General features: G+C 42.0%; 1 protein-coding gene and 1 pseudogene across 1 annotated transcript; both read left to right on the forward strand.

The window, feature by feature from the left end:
* The first annotated feature begins 918 nt into the window (after nucleotides 1-918).
* On the forward strand, nucleotides 919-14,223 carry LOC109906241 (uncharacterized; annotated as a pseudogene).
* A 1,270-nt stretch (nucleotides 14,224-15,493) lies between these two features.
* Nucleotides 15,494-17,810, forward strand: LOC109906467 (uncharacterized). Its single transcript, XM_020504171.2, has 6 exons — nucleotides 15,494-15,568; nucleotides 15,721-16,077; nucleotides 16,181-16,546; nucleotides 16,718-16,858; nucleotides 17,066-17,127; nucleotides 17,240-17,810. The coding sequence occupies exons 1-6, from the start codon at nucleotides 15,526-15,528 to the stop codon at nucleotides 17,369-17,371; spliced, it is 1,101 nt and encodes a 366-aa protein (XP_020359760.1). The 5' UTR covers nucleotides 15,494-15,525; the 3' UTR covers nucleotides 17,372-17,810.
* Nucleotides 17,811-18,097: the final 287 nt, after the last annotated feature.

Below are 18,097 nucleotides of genomic sequence, written 5' to 3' on the forward strand. Positions count from 1 at the left end.
TCCTTGCAAAGGGTGTTAAATCCTGTGGACCTGGTGTCCGGCATTTCCCCGTCTTATCTTTCACCTTTTTCCTCAAAATGTTCTTGCTTTAGTTCTTCACATAGTCAAACTTCTAGAGAACATTGGTCTACTTTTTGATTGCCCTTTAACCCTTTGTTACCCTTGTGCTCTGACACTTTTGTGGTTAGGTGCAAGAACTTAGCGAACAGGTCGATTGCAGCGGTAGTCATTTCGATGGCGACATACTTAACAGTTTTTTCGACCGCGGTGGTTATTGGAATCGTGGTTTCGTGGTAGAAACCATTGTTGTGCTTCATCTCTCAACGCTTCAATACCTGATAATGCACCCTGTAACTGGAGTGAGTGCCCCAGGTCAACCTTCAAAACCGAGTGGTCAGGGCTCTTAGCATTGCAAGCTTTTGATGCCTCAAAAGTTGTGCTTGCAAGCACTCTGAGTTGTACGATAGGCAAGCCAACGTGGGCTGTAAGGCCCAAGTAGGTAATGAAGCTGGGATATATGTTCTACAGAGACATTTGTTTGAATGGTAGCAGCTCTTCCATTCCTGTTTCAATGAGGTGGCCAAAGTAAGCTGAACTAAGCCTATGATAGTAAACTTGTAGGTGTTCATTCCGAGCTTGTTTGACAGTGTTTGCCAGTGAGCTATCGTGTTTGAGAGACGCAGAACAACTAAATTCTAATTTCAAAGCTGTGGCAAGTTTAGCGTAGTCATTTAGCATGTGTTGCTGTTGTAAACGAATGAACTTCATCACGTGTCTATTCAATGTTCACTTTAACAGGTAAAGCCTGTCAGATCCCGTAGTGTTCGTTTGGCATCCAATGCATCCTCTGTCAGCTAGGGACGTCTCAGTATTGTTTGGCTGACATGGAATGGGGTCAAAGGTGGGGAAATTCTTGACATGTTTGTCAAGGTGTTCCACGCCAAGTGGGAGGAGAGGAATGGCTTCATCCTGTGAGGAAATTGGGGCTGAAAGGCCAAGAGGAGAAGCCAAGATTTGGCTTTGTTGGCAAAGAGGCGCCATATTACTCAGAGGAGAAGAATGAGGGACACATGAGGGAGGCAAAGTCTGAAAACTTCTATCATCTTCACTCCTTTGAGTACTGGGCTCCGGTTGCTTGGTTTTGTAGTCACGCTGTAATGCGTGACTGTTCTGGAATTCCACCAGATTTGACCTAAGAGTGGTATTCTGCTGCATTGCAGAGTCCATTTGAGCGCTTAGAGTACTGATTTTGAACACGTGTTGCACTTGCTCCTTTCGGGTCTCAAACGTATCTGTCATTGTTTGCAGATAGAGGTCTTGAGTACAGAGCAAGAGATTCAGTGATGTAAACCTTGCTTAGAAATCCCTATTTCCATCTTCATCACCTGAGTTCTTTCATCATTTATTTGGTTAACGACTTCAAAGTTTTGCTGACCTGTCATCCAACTTAGCCATTGTGTTCATTAACTGTCTTTGGTCTGCATCATTTTGAGTAGAACATTGTTACTTTGAGTAACGTTCAACAAAACAAGTTGCTCACTCCTGTTTCTAGTTTGACGTGGACATCTACGTATTTAGTTTTGGCTAAATCAAGTTGTTCCTGTAGAAGACAATTTTGTTCCTGTAGAAGACGCTCGTTCTTTGTCATAGGTTTTTACAATTACATTAAATTGTTCAGTTTTCAAACGCAGGTCCATAGCTACCAGAATTGTTTCCCTTTTCTGCTTTTGTCATTGGTTTCCCTATTTGGGAATTAAACTTTAATTTACCTGAGAGCATAGTTGTATCAAGATTTATGTGGAAAATGTTTAATTGTCTCATTTGTAGAAACCAATCACTTTGGGTATTATCTAAAAGATCCACCTGAAAAGATTTGCAAGGCAATTTTAACTTTAGTTCAAATTCAATGAGACCGATAATATCCATTCAATTGAGATTGTCTGGATTATCATAAGTGTAAACAGTAGTTTAAATGTTCGGGTACATTCATCACAAGGTACACGTCCCTTAGGCAGAAGCCACATGGGATTCCCGCTGGAGTCGTGACTTCCTTCAGTATTGGAAGCAAATTTGACTGATTAATCAGTGTTAATGATGAATCAAACCTTTATAGGCTATTTGGGAATTGCATTTTATTTAACTTGAGAGTGTTGCTGTATCAAGGTTAATGTGGAAAAGTTAAAATTGTCTCATTTCTAGAAACCAATCACTTTAAATATTGTTTAAAATGTCCATTGGAAAAAGGTAAATCTGGCAATTTGACCTCTTAGTTAAAATGAATGAGACATCGATATCCAATCAGTTGAGACTGGCTGGATATCATAAGTAACCACGTGTTAGTCATCCACGTTTGGGTGTCACCTAAATAATTATTTAGAAAATACATTTACTGGCGATTCTTTACCCACAGGGGGTCAATGATTGCAGAAAGCTGAAGTACGGAAGTACAAAGGGCGGAAAATTTCCAAGTGACACAGGAAAAACAAAATGGCTGCTGTTCCTTTGCTGACCGGGTAGACTCGGGTAGACCGAGTCTACCCGGTCCTGAAACACAAGAGACAGAAATAGCACGTTTGGCTCAACTCGTCAATTTGTCAAATTTCAATAAGTAGATGGATCATTATCCAAGTACTAGACATGTAATCACTACTTTACAACTCATAAGACAATCTGACATCATCTGATACATGACACTGGTACAACTTATATGAGCAACACACCACATGGCTCTATTTGTATCTAACGCAGTCTGTTTGTACAGCAATCTGTTTGCATAATTAATATATATACCTAATTCAATCATGAAGACCTCATTCTATTTTAGATTCCTCGCATGGGGCGTCAAAATACTGCATGACAGTTTCTACCAGGTATTTATGACCTGTCGTAAAGTCGTACATCATGACATTTGTGTCATCCTCATCATTGTCCTTGCTTGTGTTTTGTAAAAGTTGACCAAGAAAACAATGTTCTCTGCTGTGCAGAGGTAAGTGACCAAACCAGGAATCAAGGAAACAACGGAAGCCCGAGAGGCAGCCTCAAAAAAATGTTTTGGTGGGGGGCACACGGGGTGGAGCACACGGGGTGGCGAGCGGAGCAAAGGTGGGAACAAGAAACAACCGTAATTACAATGAGGAGTTGGTCACGGTTCAGATACCATGTTTTCCGGTTTGCGAACCGTGCCTCCAGTGGGCGCCCTTAGCCCGGTGCATTCTTTGCCTGCTTTCCGCACTTGTCGGGCTAAGGTAGGCATCCAGCCAGCTCAGCTCTCCTAGTCTCCAGTACGCCTCCTCAGTCCAGGATATCCTGCGCCGGCTCTACGCACTGTGTCGCCAGTGTGCCTTCACAGCCCAGTGCGTCCTGTGCCAGCGCCCCGCACTTGCCTGGCTAAAGTGAGCATTCAGCCAGGACGGGTTGTGCCAGCTCTACGCTCCAGACCTCCAGTGCGCCTCCACGGTCCAGTACGTCCTGTGCCTGCTCCACGCACGAAGCCTCCAGTGATGATCCATGGCCCGAAGCCTCCAGTGATGATCCATGGCCCGAAGCCTCCAGTGATGATCCATGGCACGAAGCCTGCAGTGATGATCCATGGCCCGGAACCTCCTGAGACGGTCCACAGTCCAGAACCTCCTGAGACGGTCCACAGTCCAGAACCTCCTGAGACGGTCCACAGTCCGGAACCTCCTGAGACGGTCCACAGTCCAGAACCTCCTGAGACCGTCAACAGTATGGAACTTCCTGAACTATGGAACTATGGAACTTCCTGAACTTCCTGTCTACATTCCAGAGTCTCCAGTGACGGTCTGCAGTCCAGAGCCTCCAGTGGGGGTTCCCAGTCCAGAGCCTCCAGCGACGATCCATGGCCCGGTTCCACGGAAGCGGAGGGATCAGTGTGCGGAGCGGGGGCTATGTCCCGAACCGGAGCCGCCACCGAGGATAGATGCCCACCCGGACCCTCCCCTATAGAGTTAGGTTTTGCGGCCGGGAGTCTGCACCTTTGGTGGGGGGGGGGTACTGTCACACCCTGACTTTAGAGAGCTTTTTTATTTCTCTATTTGGTTAGGTTAGGTTTGGTGGGCATTCTCTATTTCTCTACTTGGTTAGGTGTGGTTTGGGTGGGCATTCTAGTTTGTCTATTTCTTTGTTGGCCGGGTATGGTTCCCAATCAGAGGCAGCTGTCTATCGTTGTCTCTGATTGGGGATCATTCTTGGGCAGCCTTTTCCCCACCTTAGTTTGTGGGATCTTGTTTTTGCTCAGTTACTGTGTAGCCTGCAGAACGTTATGTTCATTTATCTTTTGTTGTTTTTTTGGTGTTCATCAAAATAAAGAAAGATGTACGCTTACCATGCTGCGCCTTGGTCTCATTCCAACAACGGATGTTACAACCATAAACAACCATGCCACTCTCTTCATGAGAAAAGCATGAACTAAAAATAAATCTTAGCTGAATATAATTTGAACAGTATATCATTGAGAGACTGATTTCAAATATGACAATGTTCACATTGGGATTTAGAAGTTTTCAGAAACTATTGACAAATGTGAACTTATAAGTACACCTTGCAGTACTGCAATTCATTTATATTTCAATAGGGAGCAGCAGTGTATATGGAAGTCCCTGTGAATGCTTCCCCAGTAGAGTCACAGCAACTTTTAGAAGTTGTGAAAATGATCCAATTGTTCACTTTCCTGTGATAGTTGATGTGTGTACTCATAATGTCTGTCAGCAAAGGCCCAACAAAGACAGTGTGTGGCTTTTAAGAATCTGTAACAAGGTAATATATAAATGTATTACATACATATTGCACATCTGTAGCATGTTATAAATCAATTTCAGAATCAGTCTTGTATCAAACAGTCCAGGTAGTCATCATCACTGGATCATTACTACTAACATCAACTAAGTTATTATAAAGTGTATCTAAGTTACCAGGAGCCACACAATCATTAAAAATAAAACTGGTAGTAGAGTGATCTCTATATGATGAAGACAATGATGCGTGTGTTTACGTGTAGTTTATTTAAATTGATTTCTAGGGAGTAGTTGAATAAGTATCGGAGAAAACCTATTTATTCAAGTTATCTCTCCTCTGTAATGTGTTGTTCTCATTTAGTTGTGTTGATAGCATGTCACTGAAACCCACCCCCTCACGTTGACAAGTTCCCAGGTACTCTGCAGTCTTCTGTAAGCCCAAGATGAGGCTGTGTCTATGCTTTGGTCAGGTGGGCCTGCTGACTTTGTACCCACAGGACCCTCCTACCTGCTCTCTGTGTCTCTATGTGGTTTTCAGCAGGATGTCTATGTGTTGTCACTGTTGTTCTCACTATCTTTACTAGTTGTTCATGTTGCCCCTGACAGTTTACAGTCAGCAAAACAGTTATTTATTAAACTGACTAATATATATTTAGTTATCTGAAATCTGTTACAAACCACAAATAACTGCTGATGAACCATATTTGAACCCTCTTAGTTAAGCATCTCATGTGTGGTACAGCACCATCTATTCTAACTTGTGGTCCAGGGCTGAGAGGCCATTTTGTGATGATGTCATGGAAGAACTTTCAGTAAATTCTCAAATAGACATGTCTTATGAAGCACACAAACTACTGCAGGTTCCCCTGTCAGAATGAGACCAATAGAGGAGGATCCTCCTTCTGGTAGATTGCTTCCTTTTAGAACCACACTAACCACAGAGTTAAAAAGACTAAATAAAGTGTGTCACTAGCTGTTTGGCTGGGGTTGTCCAATCAGAATAGGCACTCTCAAATGTTACACTTAGTGAATGTTTCTTTGAATTATATACAAGCAATGGAGGACTGACATGAAATGTAATTGGTTCATTGTGTAGGTGTTTACCCCGCTCATGTTCACACTTGTACATACAAGGGCTCCCGAGCGGAGCAGCGTTCTAAGGCTTTGCACCTCAGTGCAAGAGGCGTCACTGCATCACAACCGGCCGTGATTGGGAGTCCCGTAGGGCGGCGCACAATTGGCCTTGTGTCGTAAGGATTTGGCCAGAGTAGGCCATCATTGTAAATCAGTATTTGTTTTTAACCTACTTGCCTCGTTAAATAAAGGTTAAATATAAAAAATTAAAAAATACACTATATTTTTCCGAAGTATGTAGACACCCCTTCAAATTTGTGGATTCGGCTATTTCAGCAACACCCATTGCTGACAGGTGTATAAAATCGAGCACACAGGAATTCAATTTCCATAGACAAACATTGGCAGTGGAATGGCCTTAGTGAAGAGCTCAGTGACTTTCAATGTGGCACTCATAGTATGCCACCTTTACAACAAATCAGTCCGTCAAATGTATGCCCTCCTAGAGCTGTCCGAGTCAATTGTAAGTGCTGTTATTGTGTAGTGGAAATGTCTAGGAGCAACAAAGGCTCAGCCACAAAGTGGTAGGCCACACAAGCTCAGAAAACTTGACCACCAAGTGTTGAAGCGCAAAGTGCGTTAAAATGATCTGTTCTCGGTTGCAACACTCACTACCGAGCTCCAAACTGCCTCTGGAAGCAAAGTCAGCACAATAACTGGGAGCTTCATGAAACGGGTTTCCATGGCCGAGCAGTCGCACCCAAGCGCTGGGGTGGTGTAAAGCTCGCCGCCATTGAAATCTGGAGCAGTGGAAACACGTTCTCTGGAGTTATTAATTACTTTTCACTATCTGGCAGTCCGACGGACGAATCTTGTTTTGGCGGATGCCAGGAGAACGCTACCTGCCCCAATGCATAGTGCCAACTGTAAAGTTTGGTGGAGGAGGAATAATGGTCTGGGGCCCCTTAGTTCCAGTGAAGGGAAATCTTAATGCTACAGCAAACAATGATATTTTAGATGATTCTGTCCTTCCAACCTGGAAACAGTTTGGGGAAGGCCCTTTCCTGTTGTAGCATGACAAGGCCCATGTGCACAAAGCGAGGTCCATACAGAAATGGTTAGTCGAGATCGGTGTGGAAGAACTTGACTGACCTGCACAGACCACTGAACTCAACCCCATCAGTCACCTTTGGGATTCATTGGAACGCCGACTGTGAGGCTGGCGTAATCGCCCAACATCAGTGAACAACCTCATGAATGCTCTTGTGGCACGTTCCTCATATTGGCTGGATGTCCTTTGTGTGGTGGACCATTCTTGATACACACAGGAAACTGTTGAGCATGAAAAACCCAGAAGCATTGCAGTTGTTGACACAAACCGGTGTGCCTGGCACCTACTACCATACCCTGTTCAAAGGCTCTGAAGTCTTTTGTCTTGCCCATTCACCCTCTGAATCACACATTCCATGTCTCAATTGTTTCAAGGCGTAAGAATCCTTCTTTAACCTGTCCCCTTCCCTTCATCTACTCTGATTAAAGGGGATTTAACAAGTGACATCAATAAGGAATCATCGCTTTCACCTGGTCAGTCTATGTTATGGAAAGAGCAATTTTATGGTTTCAGATGGTGATGTTGATCCACAGATGAGAATCCTGGTCCTTCTCTCCATCATAGGAACTGGAATTCTCTTCTTCTGTCATACCATCTTCATCATCATCTACATCAACAGTAAATAGATAAAGCTAAGACCAGTGTCAATAGACTAGAGATGGGTTTTGGAATAAAGTTGGAGATATTGTATCATCGCTATGCATTACAAATTATGATTAATTGAGATTGCTTTGTTGCTCGTATTGCATTTAAAAATATTAGCCTGCGACTTTTAATTCAATTGACGATCATCATCCTTGCTTATGCTGTATATGTTAATTGATTGAACCGAAATCCCTGTGTACTGAATGTGCCTTCTTTTTGCATTAATAAATATCTATTTAATCAACAGATACAGATTAAAAGAGACTTCTTCCATCTCTTAGTTTCTGTACATAAAGTATGTCTGTATGTACGGCAGTGTAGCCTAGTGGTTAGAGCATTGGACTAGTAACCGAAAGGTTGTAAGTTCAAATCCCCAAGCTGACAGGCAGTTAACCCACTGTTCCTAGGCCATCATTGAAAATATGAATTTGTTCTTAACTGACTTGCCTATAAAAAAAATATTTAAAAAAATGTTTGTTTGTGCAGAGGGCTGCTGCAGAGACAACCTACTGTTACTATGCTAAAAGTCACCCATGCATCATGCACTCAGTGAGCTGTTCACAGGTACCTGCACACTTTGGTCTGCTGTGAGCTCTTTGCTTTCGATAGGCCTAGTTGGCCTTTCACTCACTATGTGGTTTCAGCAGAATGTCTATGTGGTGTCTGTGAGTTTTCTCTCATGCTTGCATTGTTGATCATGACCATGACAATTAGAAACACAGTCCACTGACATACTGCATGCTATTATTTTAAACCCATTTTACTGATGGACATTTATATTTCTCATTCCACAGTGATACCTCAGGATTGGACATCTTTGTCCAGACAGTGCTTTCAAACGACACCATGTTTACAAAAAAAATGACATCATCATCAAGACACCAATACGTGTGACTCACCAAACCTGCACAAAATATTATGTAAAGTAAGCATTGGTCCACTTTAAACATTGATTATATGAGTGATTTTCAGATATGCAAACCATGGTGGGCTGAATAAGGCATTTACAAAAATGACGCACACGTCCAGTCCGACCAATCACCAATAAGCCCATTGTAGAAGTGTTCTGTACATACAGTATGTCTGTATGAATGTTTGCCCAGAGGGCTTCTGCAGAGACAACCTACTGTTACCATGTTGAACCCACCCACACATCATGCACTCAGTGAGCTGTTCACAGGTACCTGAACACTTTGGTCTGCTGAGAGCTCAAGACGAGGCAATCTCTACACTTTGGACAGGCCTTCTGAGCTTCTACACATCCTGTGGTTTTCAGCAGGATGTCTATGTGGTGTCAGTCAGTTACTCTCTTCAGTTGTTGTTCATGCCCATCACTATTAGAAACACAGACCCACTGACATACTGCATGACATGTAGACTAACACAGTATCTTATCACTTACAAGATCATAGGTTTTATCAAATCTTGAACTGTAATCATTAGTTTACAGAGTGTAGAGTAGAAGGTGTATCCAGGCTACAGCCAAGAGCCCTACCCACCCAGGTAACCTCTGACCCCTACTAAACTCTAAGGTGTTACACTTAATGTTACTGTGAAATAGTGAAAGTAAGACTGACATAAAATAGACTTGCTTCATCCTGTAGGTGTTACCCCCTTATACACTCATGATGCTCCACCCCTATTCATCCTGTAGGTGTTACCCCCTTATACACTCATGATGCTCCACCCCTATTCATCCTGTAGGTGTTACCCCATTATACACTCATGATGCTCCACCCCTATTGATCCTGTAGGTGTTACCCCCTTATACACTCATGATGCTCCACCCCTATTCATCCTGTAGGTGTTGCCCCCTTATACACTCATGATGCTCCACCCCTATTCATCCTGTAGGTGTTACCCCCTTATACACTCATGATGCTCCACCCCTATTCATCCTGTAGGTGTTACCCCCTTATACACTCATGATGCTCCACCCCTATTCATCCTGTAGGTGTTACCCCCTTATACACTCATGATGCTCCACCCCTATTCATCCTGTAGGTGTTACCCCCTTATACACTCATGATGCTCCACCCCTATTCATCCTGTAGGTGTTACCCCCTTATACACTCATGATGCTCCACCCCTATTCATCCTGTAGGTGTTGCCCCCTTATACACTCATGATGCTCCACCCCTATTCATCCTGTAGGTTTTACCCCCTTATACACTCATGATGCTCCACCCCTATTCATCCTGTAGGTGTTACCCCCTTATACACTCATGATGCTCCACCCCTATTCATCCTGTAGGTGTTACCCCCTTATACACTCATGATGCTCCACCCCTATTCATGCTGTAGGTGTTACCCCCTTATACACTCATGATGCTCCACCCCTATTCATCCTGTAGGTGTTACCCCCTTATACACTCATGATGCTCCACCCCTATTCATCCTGTAGGTGTTACCCCCTTATACACTCATGATGCTCCACCCCTATTCATCCTGTAGGTGTTACCCCCTTATACACTCATGATGCTCCACCCCTATTCATCCTGTAGGTGTTACCCTCTTATACACTCATGATGCTCCACCCCTATTCATCCTGTAGGTGTTACCCCCTTATACACTCATGATGCTCCACCCCTATTCATCCTGTAGGTGTTACCCCCTTATACACTCATGATGCTCCACCCCTATTCATCCTGTAGGTGTTACCCCCTTATACACTCATGATGCTCCACCCCTATTCATCCTGTAGGTGTTACCCCCTTATACACTCATAATGCTCCACCCCTATTCATCCTGTAGGTGTTACCCCCTTATACACTCATGATGCTCCACCCCTATTAATCCTGTAGGTGTTACCCCCTTATACACTCATAATGCTCCACCCCTATTCATCCTGTAGGTGTTACCCCCTTATACACTCATGATGCTCCACCCCTATTCATCCTGTAGGTGTTGCCCCCTTATACACTCATGATGCTCCACCCCTATTCATCCTGTAGGTGTTACCCCCTTATACACTCATGATGCTCCACCCCTATTCATCCTGTAGGTGTTACCCCCTTATACACTCATAATGCTCCACCCCTATTCATCCTGTAGGTGTTACCCCCTTATACACTCATGATGCTCCACCCCTATTCATCCTGTAAGTGTTTCCCCCTTATACACTCATAATGCTCCACCCCTATTCATCCTGTATGTGTTTCCCCCTTATACACTCATGATGCTCCACCCCTATTCATCCTGTAAGTGTTTCCCCCTTATACACTCATGATGCTCCACCCCTATTCATCCTGAACGTACAGTATCAAGTCATGTTCTATGAATAACAGTCCTCCTATAGGTTATCAGTAGTACTGCAACTGCTGCGTGTGATGGAACCAAAGATATCTAAGGCACACAACTGATATTGATACCAAGAGCATACAGGTACATGAAATGTATGCTTAAAAAGTACAAAAGTGCAAATTACTATTTAAAAACAACAACAACCTGTGATGGTAAATCAGGTGTTAAATCACTTAATCAAATGTATTTATAAAGCCCTTTTTACATCAGCCGATATCACAAAGTGCTGTACAGAAAACGATGATTGCCAAAAAAGAAAAATGTTTTTTTTTGATGATATTTTAATTGTTCAGACTATCCAGATAAGAGTATTAGACAGCTTTCATCCAGCCATGTGTTGCAAAAGACTAGAATTGGTCCACTTTTAGCATTGATTATATACAGTAAGTGGTTCTCAGTTAACCTGTGAAGACCATGGTGGGCTGGATAAGGCATCAACAAAAATGATGCGTACAGTTAAACTAATCACCAAAATGCCCACTGTTGAAATGTTGTTTACATGGGTAGACTGCTTCCACTCAAGACACAGTTAGTAAAGAGGGTGACAACCTAATAGATGATCAATTCAATGTCAATGCCAACGTAAGTGCCAAAGCAAGTGAAATAGATAATAAACAAAAGTGAAATAAACAATAAAAACATCCCTTTTTTTGCGGCAACAGGTCACAAATATTGCTGCTGTGATGGCACACTGTGGTATTTCACCCAAAATATATGGGAGTTTATCAAAATTGGATTTGTTTTCAAAATCATTGTGGGTGTGTGTAATCTGAGGGAAATATGTTTCTCTAATATGGTCATACATTTGGCAGGAGGATAGGAAGTGCAGCTCAGTGTCCACCTCATTTTGTGGGCAGTGTGAACATAGGCTGTCTTCTCTTGAGGGCCAGGTCTGCCTTAATTTCTCAATAGCCGGGCTATGCTCACCGATTCTGTACATAGTCAAAGATTTACTTCATTTTGGGTCAGTCAAGGTGTTTTCTCATGATTTGTTTTGGTCTAATTGTGTTGCTGTCCTGGGGCTCTGTGGGGTCTGTTTGTGTTAGGAACCAGGACCAGCTTGCTTAGAGGGCTCTTCTCTCTAGGGGATGGCTTTGTTATGGAAGGTTTGGGAATTCCTTCCCTTTTGGTGGTTGTAGAATTCAACTTCTCTGGTCTGGATTTTGATAGTTAGCGGGTATCGGCCTAATTCTGCTCTGTATGCATTATTTGGTGTTTTACATTGTACACAGAGGATATTTTTGCAGAATTCTGTGTGCAGAGTCTCAATTTGAATTTTGTCCCATTTTGTTTATTCTTGGTTGGTGAGCAGACCCCAGACCTCACAACCATAAAGGGAAATGGGTTATATAACTGATTCAAGTGTTTTTAGCCAGATCCTAAATGGTATGTCAAATGTTATGCTCCTATTGATGGCATAGAAGGCCCTTCTTGCCTTGTGTCTCAGTTCGTTCACAGCTTTGTGGAAGTTACCTGTGGCGCTGATGTTTAGGCCAAGGTATGTTTAGTTTTTTGTGTGCTCTAGGGCAACGGTGTCTAGATGGATCATCACACTCTGCCTGATATTTCCACTTCTCAGGGAGATGGGTAGGTACAACTTGTATTTTTAAGTGCTTATAGGGGTTACATCCAGGAACTTTATTGATGCAATTCATATTTGTCTTTGTGTGTATTCTAGCTGCGGTACAATCCTCAGCCATGCACCTTGTGTCAGCCAACATAAGAGACACAGTGATGTTGCACTGCTTCCATGAAGGCAACTTAGCACTGCACTTGTGGTTCAAGAAAACCTTGGGTGACAATCCTCAAGTATGACGTTAATGCTACATTCAACAATGATTCTAAAGGCAACCTTCACTTCTCAGTGCAAAGTGGCAAAGGAATAAACACCTAAGGATCTCAGACATGCAGCTCTCAGATTCAGCAACATATTACTGTGGGTGTTCTTATTCCAACAAGGTGGATTTTGGGGAAGGATCCATTCTTATTCATGCAGGTACAAAATCTGAATTTAGAGAGAAAATAACTTGAAATTAATCTTCAGCATTTTTGCACTTTACGTTTTGAATCACAACTGTTGTTCAGCACTTTATGTCTGAGTCAGTCCAGCCAGGAGACTCTGTGACTCTGAACTGTACAATACACACTGAGACCTGTTCAGGAGAACAGAGTGTTAATTGGTTCAGACATGGCTCAGGAGAATCCCATCCAGGAATCATTTACACCCATGGAGACAGGAGTGATCAGTGTGAGAAGAGCCCTGAGGCTGGATCTCCTACACAGAGCTGTGTCTACAACCTCCCCAAGAGGAACCGAGTTACTACTGTGCTGTGGCCTCATGTGGGGAGATAGTGTTTGAGAACGGGACCAAGCTGGACATCAAGGGTAGGTGAAATGTCTTACATTTCTGTTTATATCCATTGTTTAATCTACTGTGTCAAACTGTACACAGTTGTAGTTATTTGCATCACATTAGAAAACGTCTAATAATTTTCCAGGACAGACCCTCTTCTCTTGGTGTACTGTCTGAGCTCAGCATTGGGTCTCTTATTTGTCCTGATCATTGTCCTTGGTAGCATCATGTACAAGATGAGCAAGAGAAAGTGTCTGCAGTGTAGAGGTAAGTATAGTCCATACCAAATAAATGAATGATGTATGTAGCAGATAAAGTCCTTCTGTCACGACTTCCGCCGAAGTCGGTCCCTCTCCTTGTTCGGGTACCACCGATCCATGTCTCAGTTTCATTTTGTTTTGTCTGTATTAATCACACCTGGTTTCAATTCCCATATCATGTTCCTTATTTAACCCTCTGGCATACATTTCTGTTCTGTCCATGATTGTTGGTGTCTTAGTGGTTGTTGTAGGTGCTAGTTTGTATGTATTTTCCTATTTGGAATCTTGCTTGACTTTTGTGAGTAAACTCAGTTGTGTTGCTCAAACCTGTGTCCTGTGCCTGACTCCGCTACATCTCTGCACCCAATCGCTGACACCTTCATAGAAGTTGCTCTTCTTTGATATCACCAGATGTATCTGTTATGGAAGATGGAGTTGTATCTTTTTTTTATCTATGTTTCATTTCAGGACCCGTCTCTCAGACAAGAGGTCCAGCAGTCTCTTATTCAGATCCAGGGGTAAGCAGAATTCCTGATGTTGTATTATCATAAAAATAAGTGTGAAAGGGGTTACAATAAAATAATTTTATAATTGTTCTTCACAGGCCCAAGATGCAGACAGTTTCCATGATGTATTCTGAAACTGAGCAACAAGAAGAACAGGTCTATAAGACAGAGAAGCAACATGTAGGAAGAGACGGTGTACTCTGGGAACAGACAGTAGAACTGGATGAATGACACAGCCTTACTTGTTAACTTTATTCACTGTAACTGTAATGAATAAGGTGCATTGTTTCTCTGCAAAACTCATTTGACAATGACTACCTTGTGATAAGATAAATACAACATTTAACAATAATCAAGACAAACGAAGTTGAAGGTATTTATTTGGGCCATACTCAGCCATACTCAGAAAATAAGACACGGTAGTACGGCTTTAAATTAGTAAACAAAGAGGTTTTAAATCTTTTGTATTTTGTCTTTTAGATTGGAATGCTTCTCAGCAAAGCCAGTATGGGAATCCTTATGCCAACACATCAGACCAACAGGTTAGCAGAATTGCTGTATCAAGAGTGAGACTGGATAAGAGTATTAAAGCTAAATATTACAGCATTACATTTAACCCAGAGTCTGAATTGAGTGAATCTGTGTTTCATCCCCATAGTTCCACAGTGATGAGGATGGCCTGAACTACGCTGCCCTGATGTTCACTGAAATGAAGAGTACCAAGCCCAGGAGACAGATGAGAGAACAGAGAGAGGAAGAAACCATCTACTCTGGTTGACTCATCAAGACAGGATGTGACATGTAAGGGTCATCCAATCAGCATCATTCTAAGTTATGTTCCACTCTTCCTCTGAACTCAACTTTGATCTTGACTGTTCCAGTGTGAACTGGCTATTATATACATTTCTCATTTGCTGTAGGATGCCTTTGCATGGGCCTAGTTTAGCCTAATATAAATGTAAAATAACTCATTTCCAAAACATAATTGTCCTCCAAGTGTGAAAGCTGATACTTGGATGGTTTCATAAGTATCAAATCCTCAGCAGTAGATGGCTGAGTTTGACTTGTTTTAGTAGAATTGTGCAACAAAATGTATAGATTTTCCAAATCTTTATTTTGTCTAAAAGGTGCCAAAAACACCAGAGTTCACTTCCTCCTGAAAGCTTTGAATTGCCTTCTACAGACATGAAGTGAGAAATACAATGTATTTCAAAGAGTGTATGTCAAAGGGGACATATGTACCGGTAGTCTCAGCCAGCGACCCAACTGATGAAAAAATACAGACAAGTAACTCTGACTGTACATCATTTGAAGGGCTGCTCTAACTATGGTATGCCACAGGACACATGTTAGATTGTAGTTTTTATCACATGTTTTATTCCTTTTCAGACAGCCAATAATATCACTCAGTTCAGAGTTTCCGCCTACTTCATAATGATTACCCAATGAGTGTCATCATATAAATGGTGCCCAGTTGTCAGACCCACACACTGTATAGTGCAGAAAGGACATTCAAATTATGATTATATATTGGACAATCTTTTTGTTTTATGGCAATTTTGGTAAGCAAGAAATATAAATGTGGATCCTTTTACTTTTTTACATCATAGTCTTTTTGAATCCATTTGAATGACTATGTAGTCTGAATAATGATAATAATGTATAATTCTGTACTATACCTTTGTCTGATGTATTTAATTTGTTTGCTTCACAGGTGGTGCACTTAACAAGGATGTAATCCAACCAGACCCTGTGATAGTTACACGCCTGGGACAAAGTGTATCTCTCACATGCTTTTGTCCACTTGATTTGATGTTCAGAGTCTCTTGGTTCAAGCAATCTGTTGGACAGAAGCCTCTTCTCATGGCATCATCATATTATCTCTCTAAAAATAGTTTTCATTTTACCAAGGACTTTAATGAGACTAAACGTTTGAGTGTGAAGAGAGGAATTGACAGCTTTAACCTGACCATCTCAAAGACAGAGTCAGGGGACTCAGCTATATACTACTGTGGTGCTATGGAAGTGGGCCAAGTCACATTTGGAGAAGGAACATTTTTAATTGTCAAAGGTAACTTCAATTGCTTCCTAATGTGTGTTCATATAATGCTAAATTAATGAATCTAGCAAAAAAAATGGAATGTACACACCATGATCTTACTCACTCTCTTCAGATTCAGGGTCCAACAGCATGTCTGTGCTTCAGCAGCCTTTGTCTGAGTCAGTTCAGCCAGGAGACTCTGTGACTCTGAACTGTACAATACACACTGAGACCTGTGCAGGAGAATACAGTGTCTATTGGTTTAGACAAGGCTCAGGAGAATCCCGTCCAGGAATCATTTACACCCTTAGAGACAAGAATGATTGGTGTGAGAAAAGTCCAGAGGCTTGTCCTCCTGAGGCTGGGTCTCCTACACAGAGCTGTGTCTACAACCTCCCCAAGAGGAACCTCAGCCTCTCTGATGCTGGGACTTACTACTGTGCTGTGGCCTCATGTGGGGAGATACTGTTTGGGAACGGGACCAAGCTGGATGTTGAAGGTAAGTTGTGCATAACCAAAATACGGCACTACTACATCAATATCGATATGTAAATCTTTCACCTTTAGTTGATAGTAGATTTCAAATGATTTAACTTTAATAGCTAACGTTTATGCCAAATGCATTGAGAAAAAAGAAAGAATAGAAAATAATTAAGCCTTGCTTTTTAAGTTTCAGACCTGTTGGGTGATAAGAGTAATCTTCTTTTCTTCGTATTTATATCTGGCCTGACAACTGCTGTGATCCTGAGTGTGATTGTCAACATTATCCTCTGTGTGATAATGAAGAGGTCACGATGTGAACACTGTGCAGGTACAGTAAAAGTCTTCATAATAATAGTAACATTAATATTAGTTACAGATCAAAAGAATGGTGAAGGCTCGCCCTTCTTTTACCACATCCCTCTCTGGCCTACTTCATTTTGAAGCAGAAAATATGACATTCACAGTAGTATGTATTTTTATTAGTAAACAAGAAAAGGTTTAGAATATGTTGAATGTTTTGACATTTGTCTTTTAGCGGGAACCCCTTTTCAGCAAAGCCACTATGGGAATCCTCATTCCAACACCACAGACCAACAGGTTAGCTGGATCAGTTCCACTGTATCAAAAGTGTGTCTGGATAAGCATAAGAGTACAGCATTAGATTTGAAACAGAGTCTGAACTGAGTGAGTCTGTGTTTCATCCCCACAGCTCCACGGTGACGATGATGGCCTGAACTATGCTGGTCTAAAGTTCACTGACAAGAAGCCCAGGAGACAGAGGAGAGAACAGAGAGAGGAAGAAACCATTTACTCTGGTGTGAGTCATCAAGTCAGGATGTGACAGTCCTCCAATCAGCATAATTTTAAGTTGAGCCCTACTGACCTCCACTCTGAGCTAGACTGTGTCTGTGTGACTTGGCTGTTTTGTACATTGCTCATTTGCTGTACAATGTAATAGTCGGGTCTAGCTGTAGAGACAGTCACTGCATTGGAAAATTCTCCTAATAACGACATAGAATCCCTCAGATGCAGAGCATAAGTGTCCGGCAAGTGTGAAAGATGATTCTAGGATCGTTTCAGAAGTCTCAAATCCTCACCAATAGTGGCTGAGGTTGACTGACTGGATCCATTTGTTTTTGTAGAAGTGTACAACAAAATGTATATAATGATTTACAAATGTCTGAACTCTTCCCTTTGATGATATTAGTTGTAACATGGAACTCTGTAACCTGCCTATATGTGTGTGTGACAGTTCAATAAACACTTTCTTTTGTTTCCTATGTTTATTCACTTGCCCAATTCTTACCACTTATCTTGTCTTTGATTTTCTTCCAATTTGACATGAGTGTTTTGTGTAGATCGTTGACAAAAAATTATGAAAAAATAGAAACCAGTAACTCTGACTTCATACCACTCCTCCCTTTGTGATAGCGTAAACATTTTAGAGAGAATAGCATCATTGATTCATCTATGAATACATACGGTATCTGTATGTAAAGTGGGGCATTATTTTGACCTCACTTCCTTTTCAAACAACCAATGGAGCCAACCTAAAAGTTGTGCCTCC

Source organism: Oncorhynchus kisutch, linkage group LG16, assembly GCF_002021735.2.
Source record: "Oncorhynchus kisutch isolate 150728-3 linkage group LG16, Okis_V2, whole genome shotgun sequence".
NCBI lineage: Eukaryota > Metazoa > Chordata > Actinopteri > Salmoniformes > Salmonidae > Oncorhynchus > Oncorhynchus kisutch.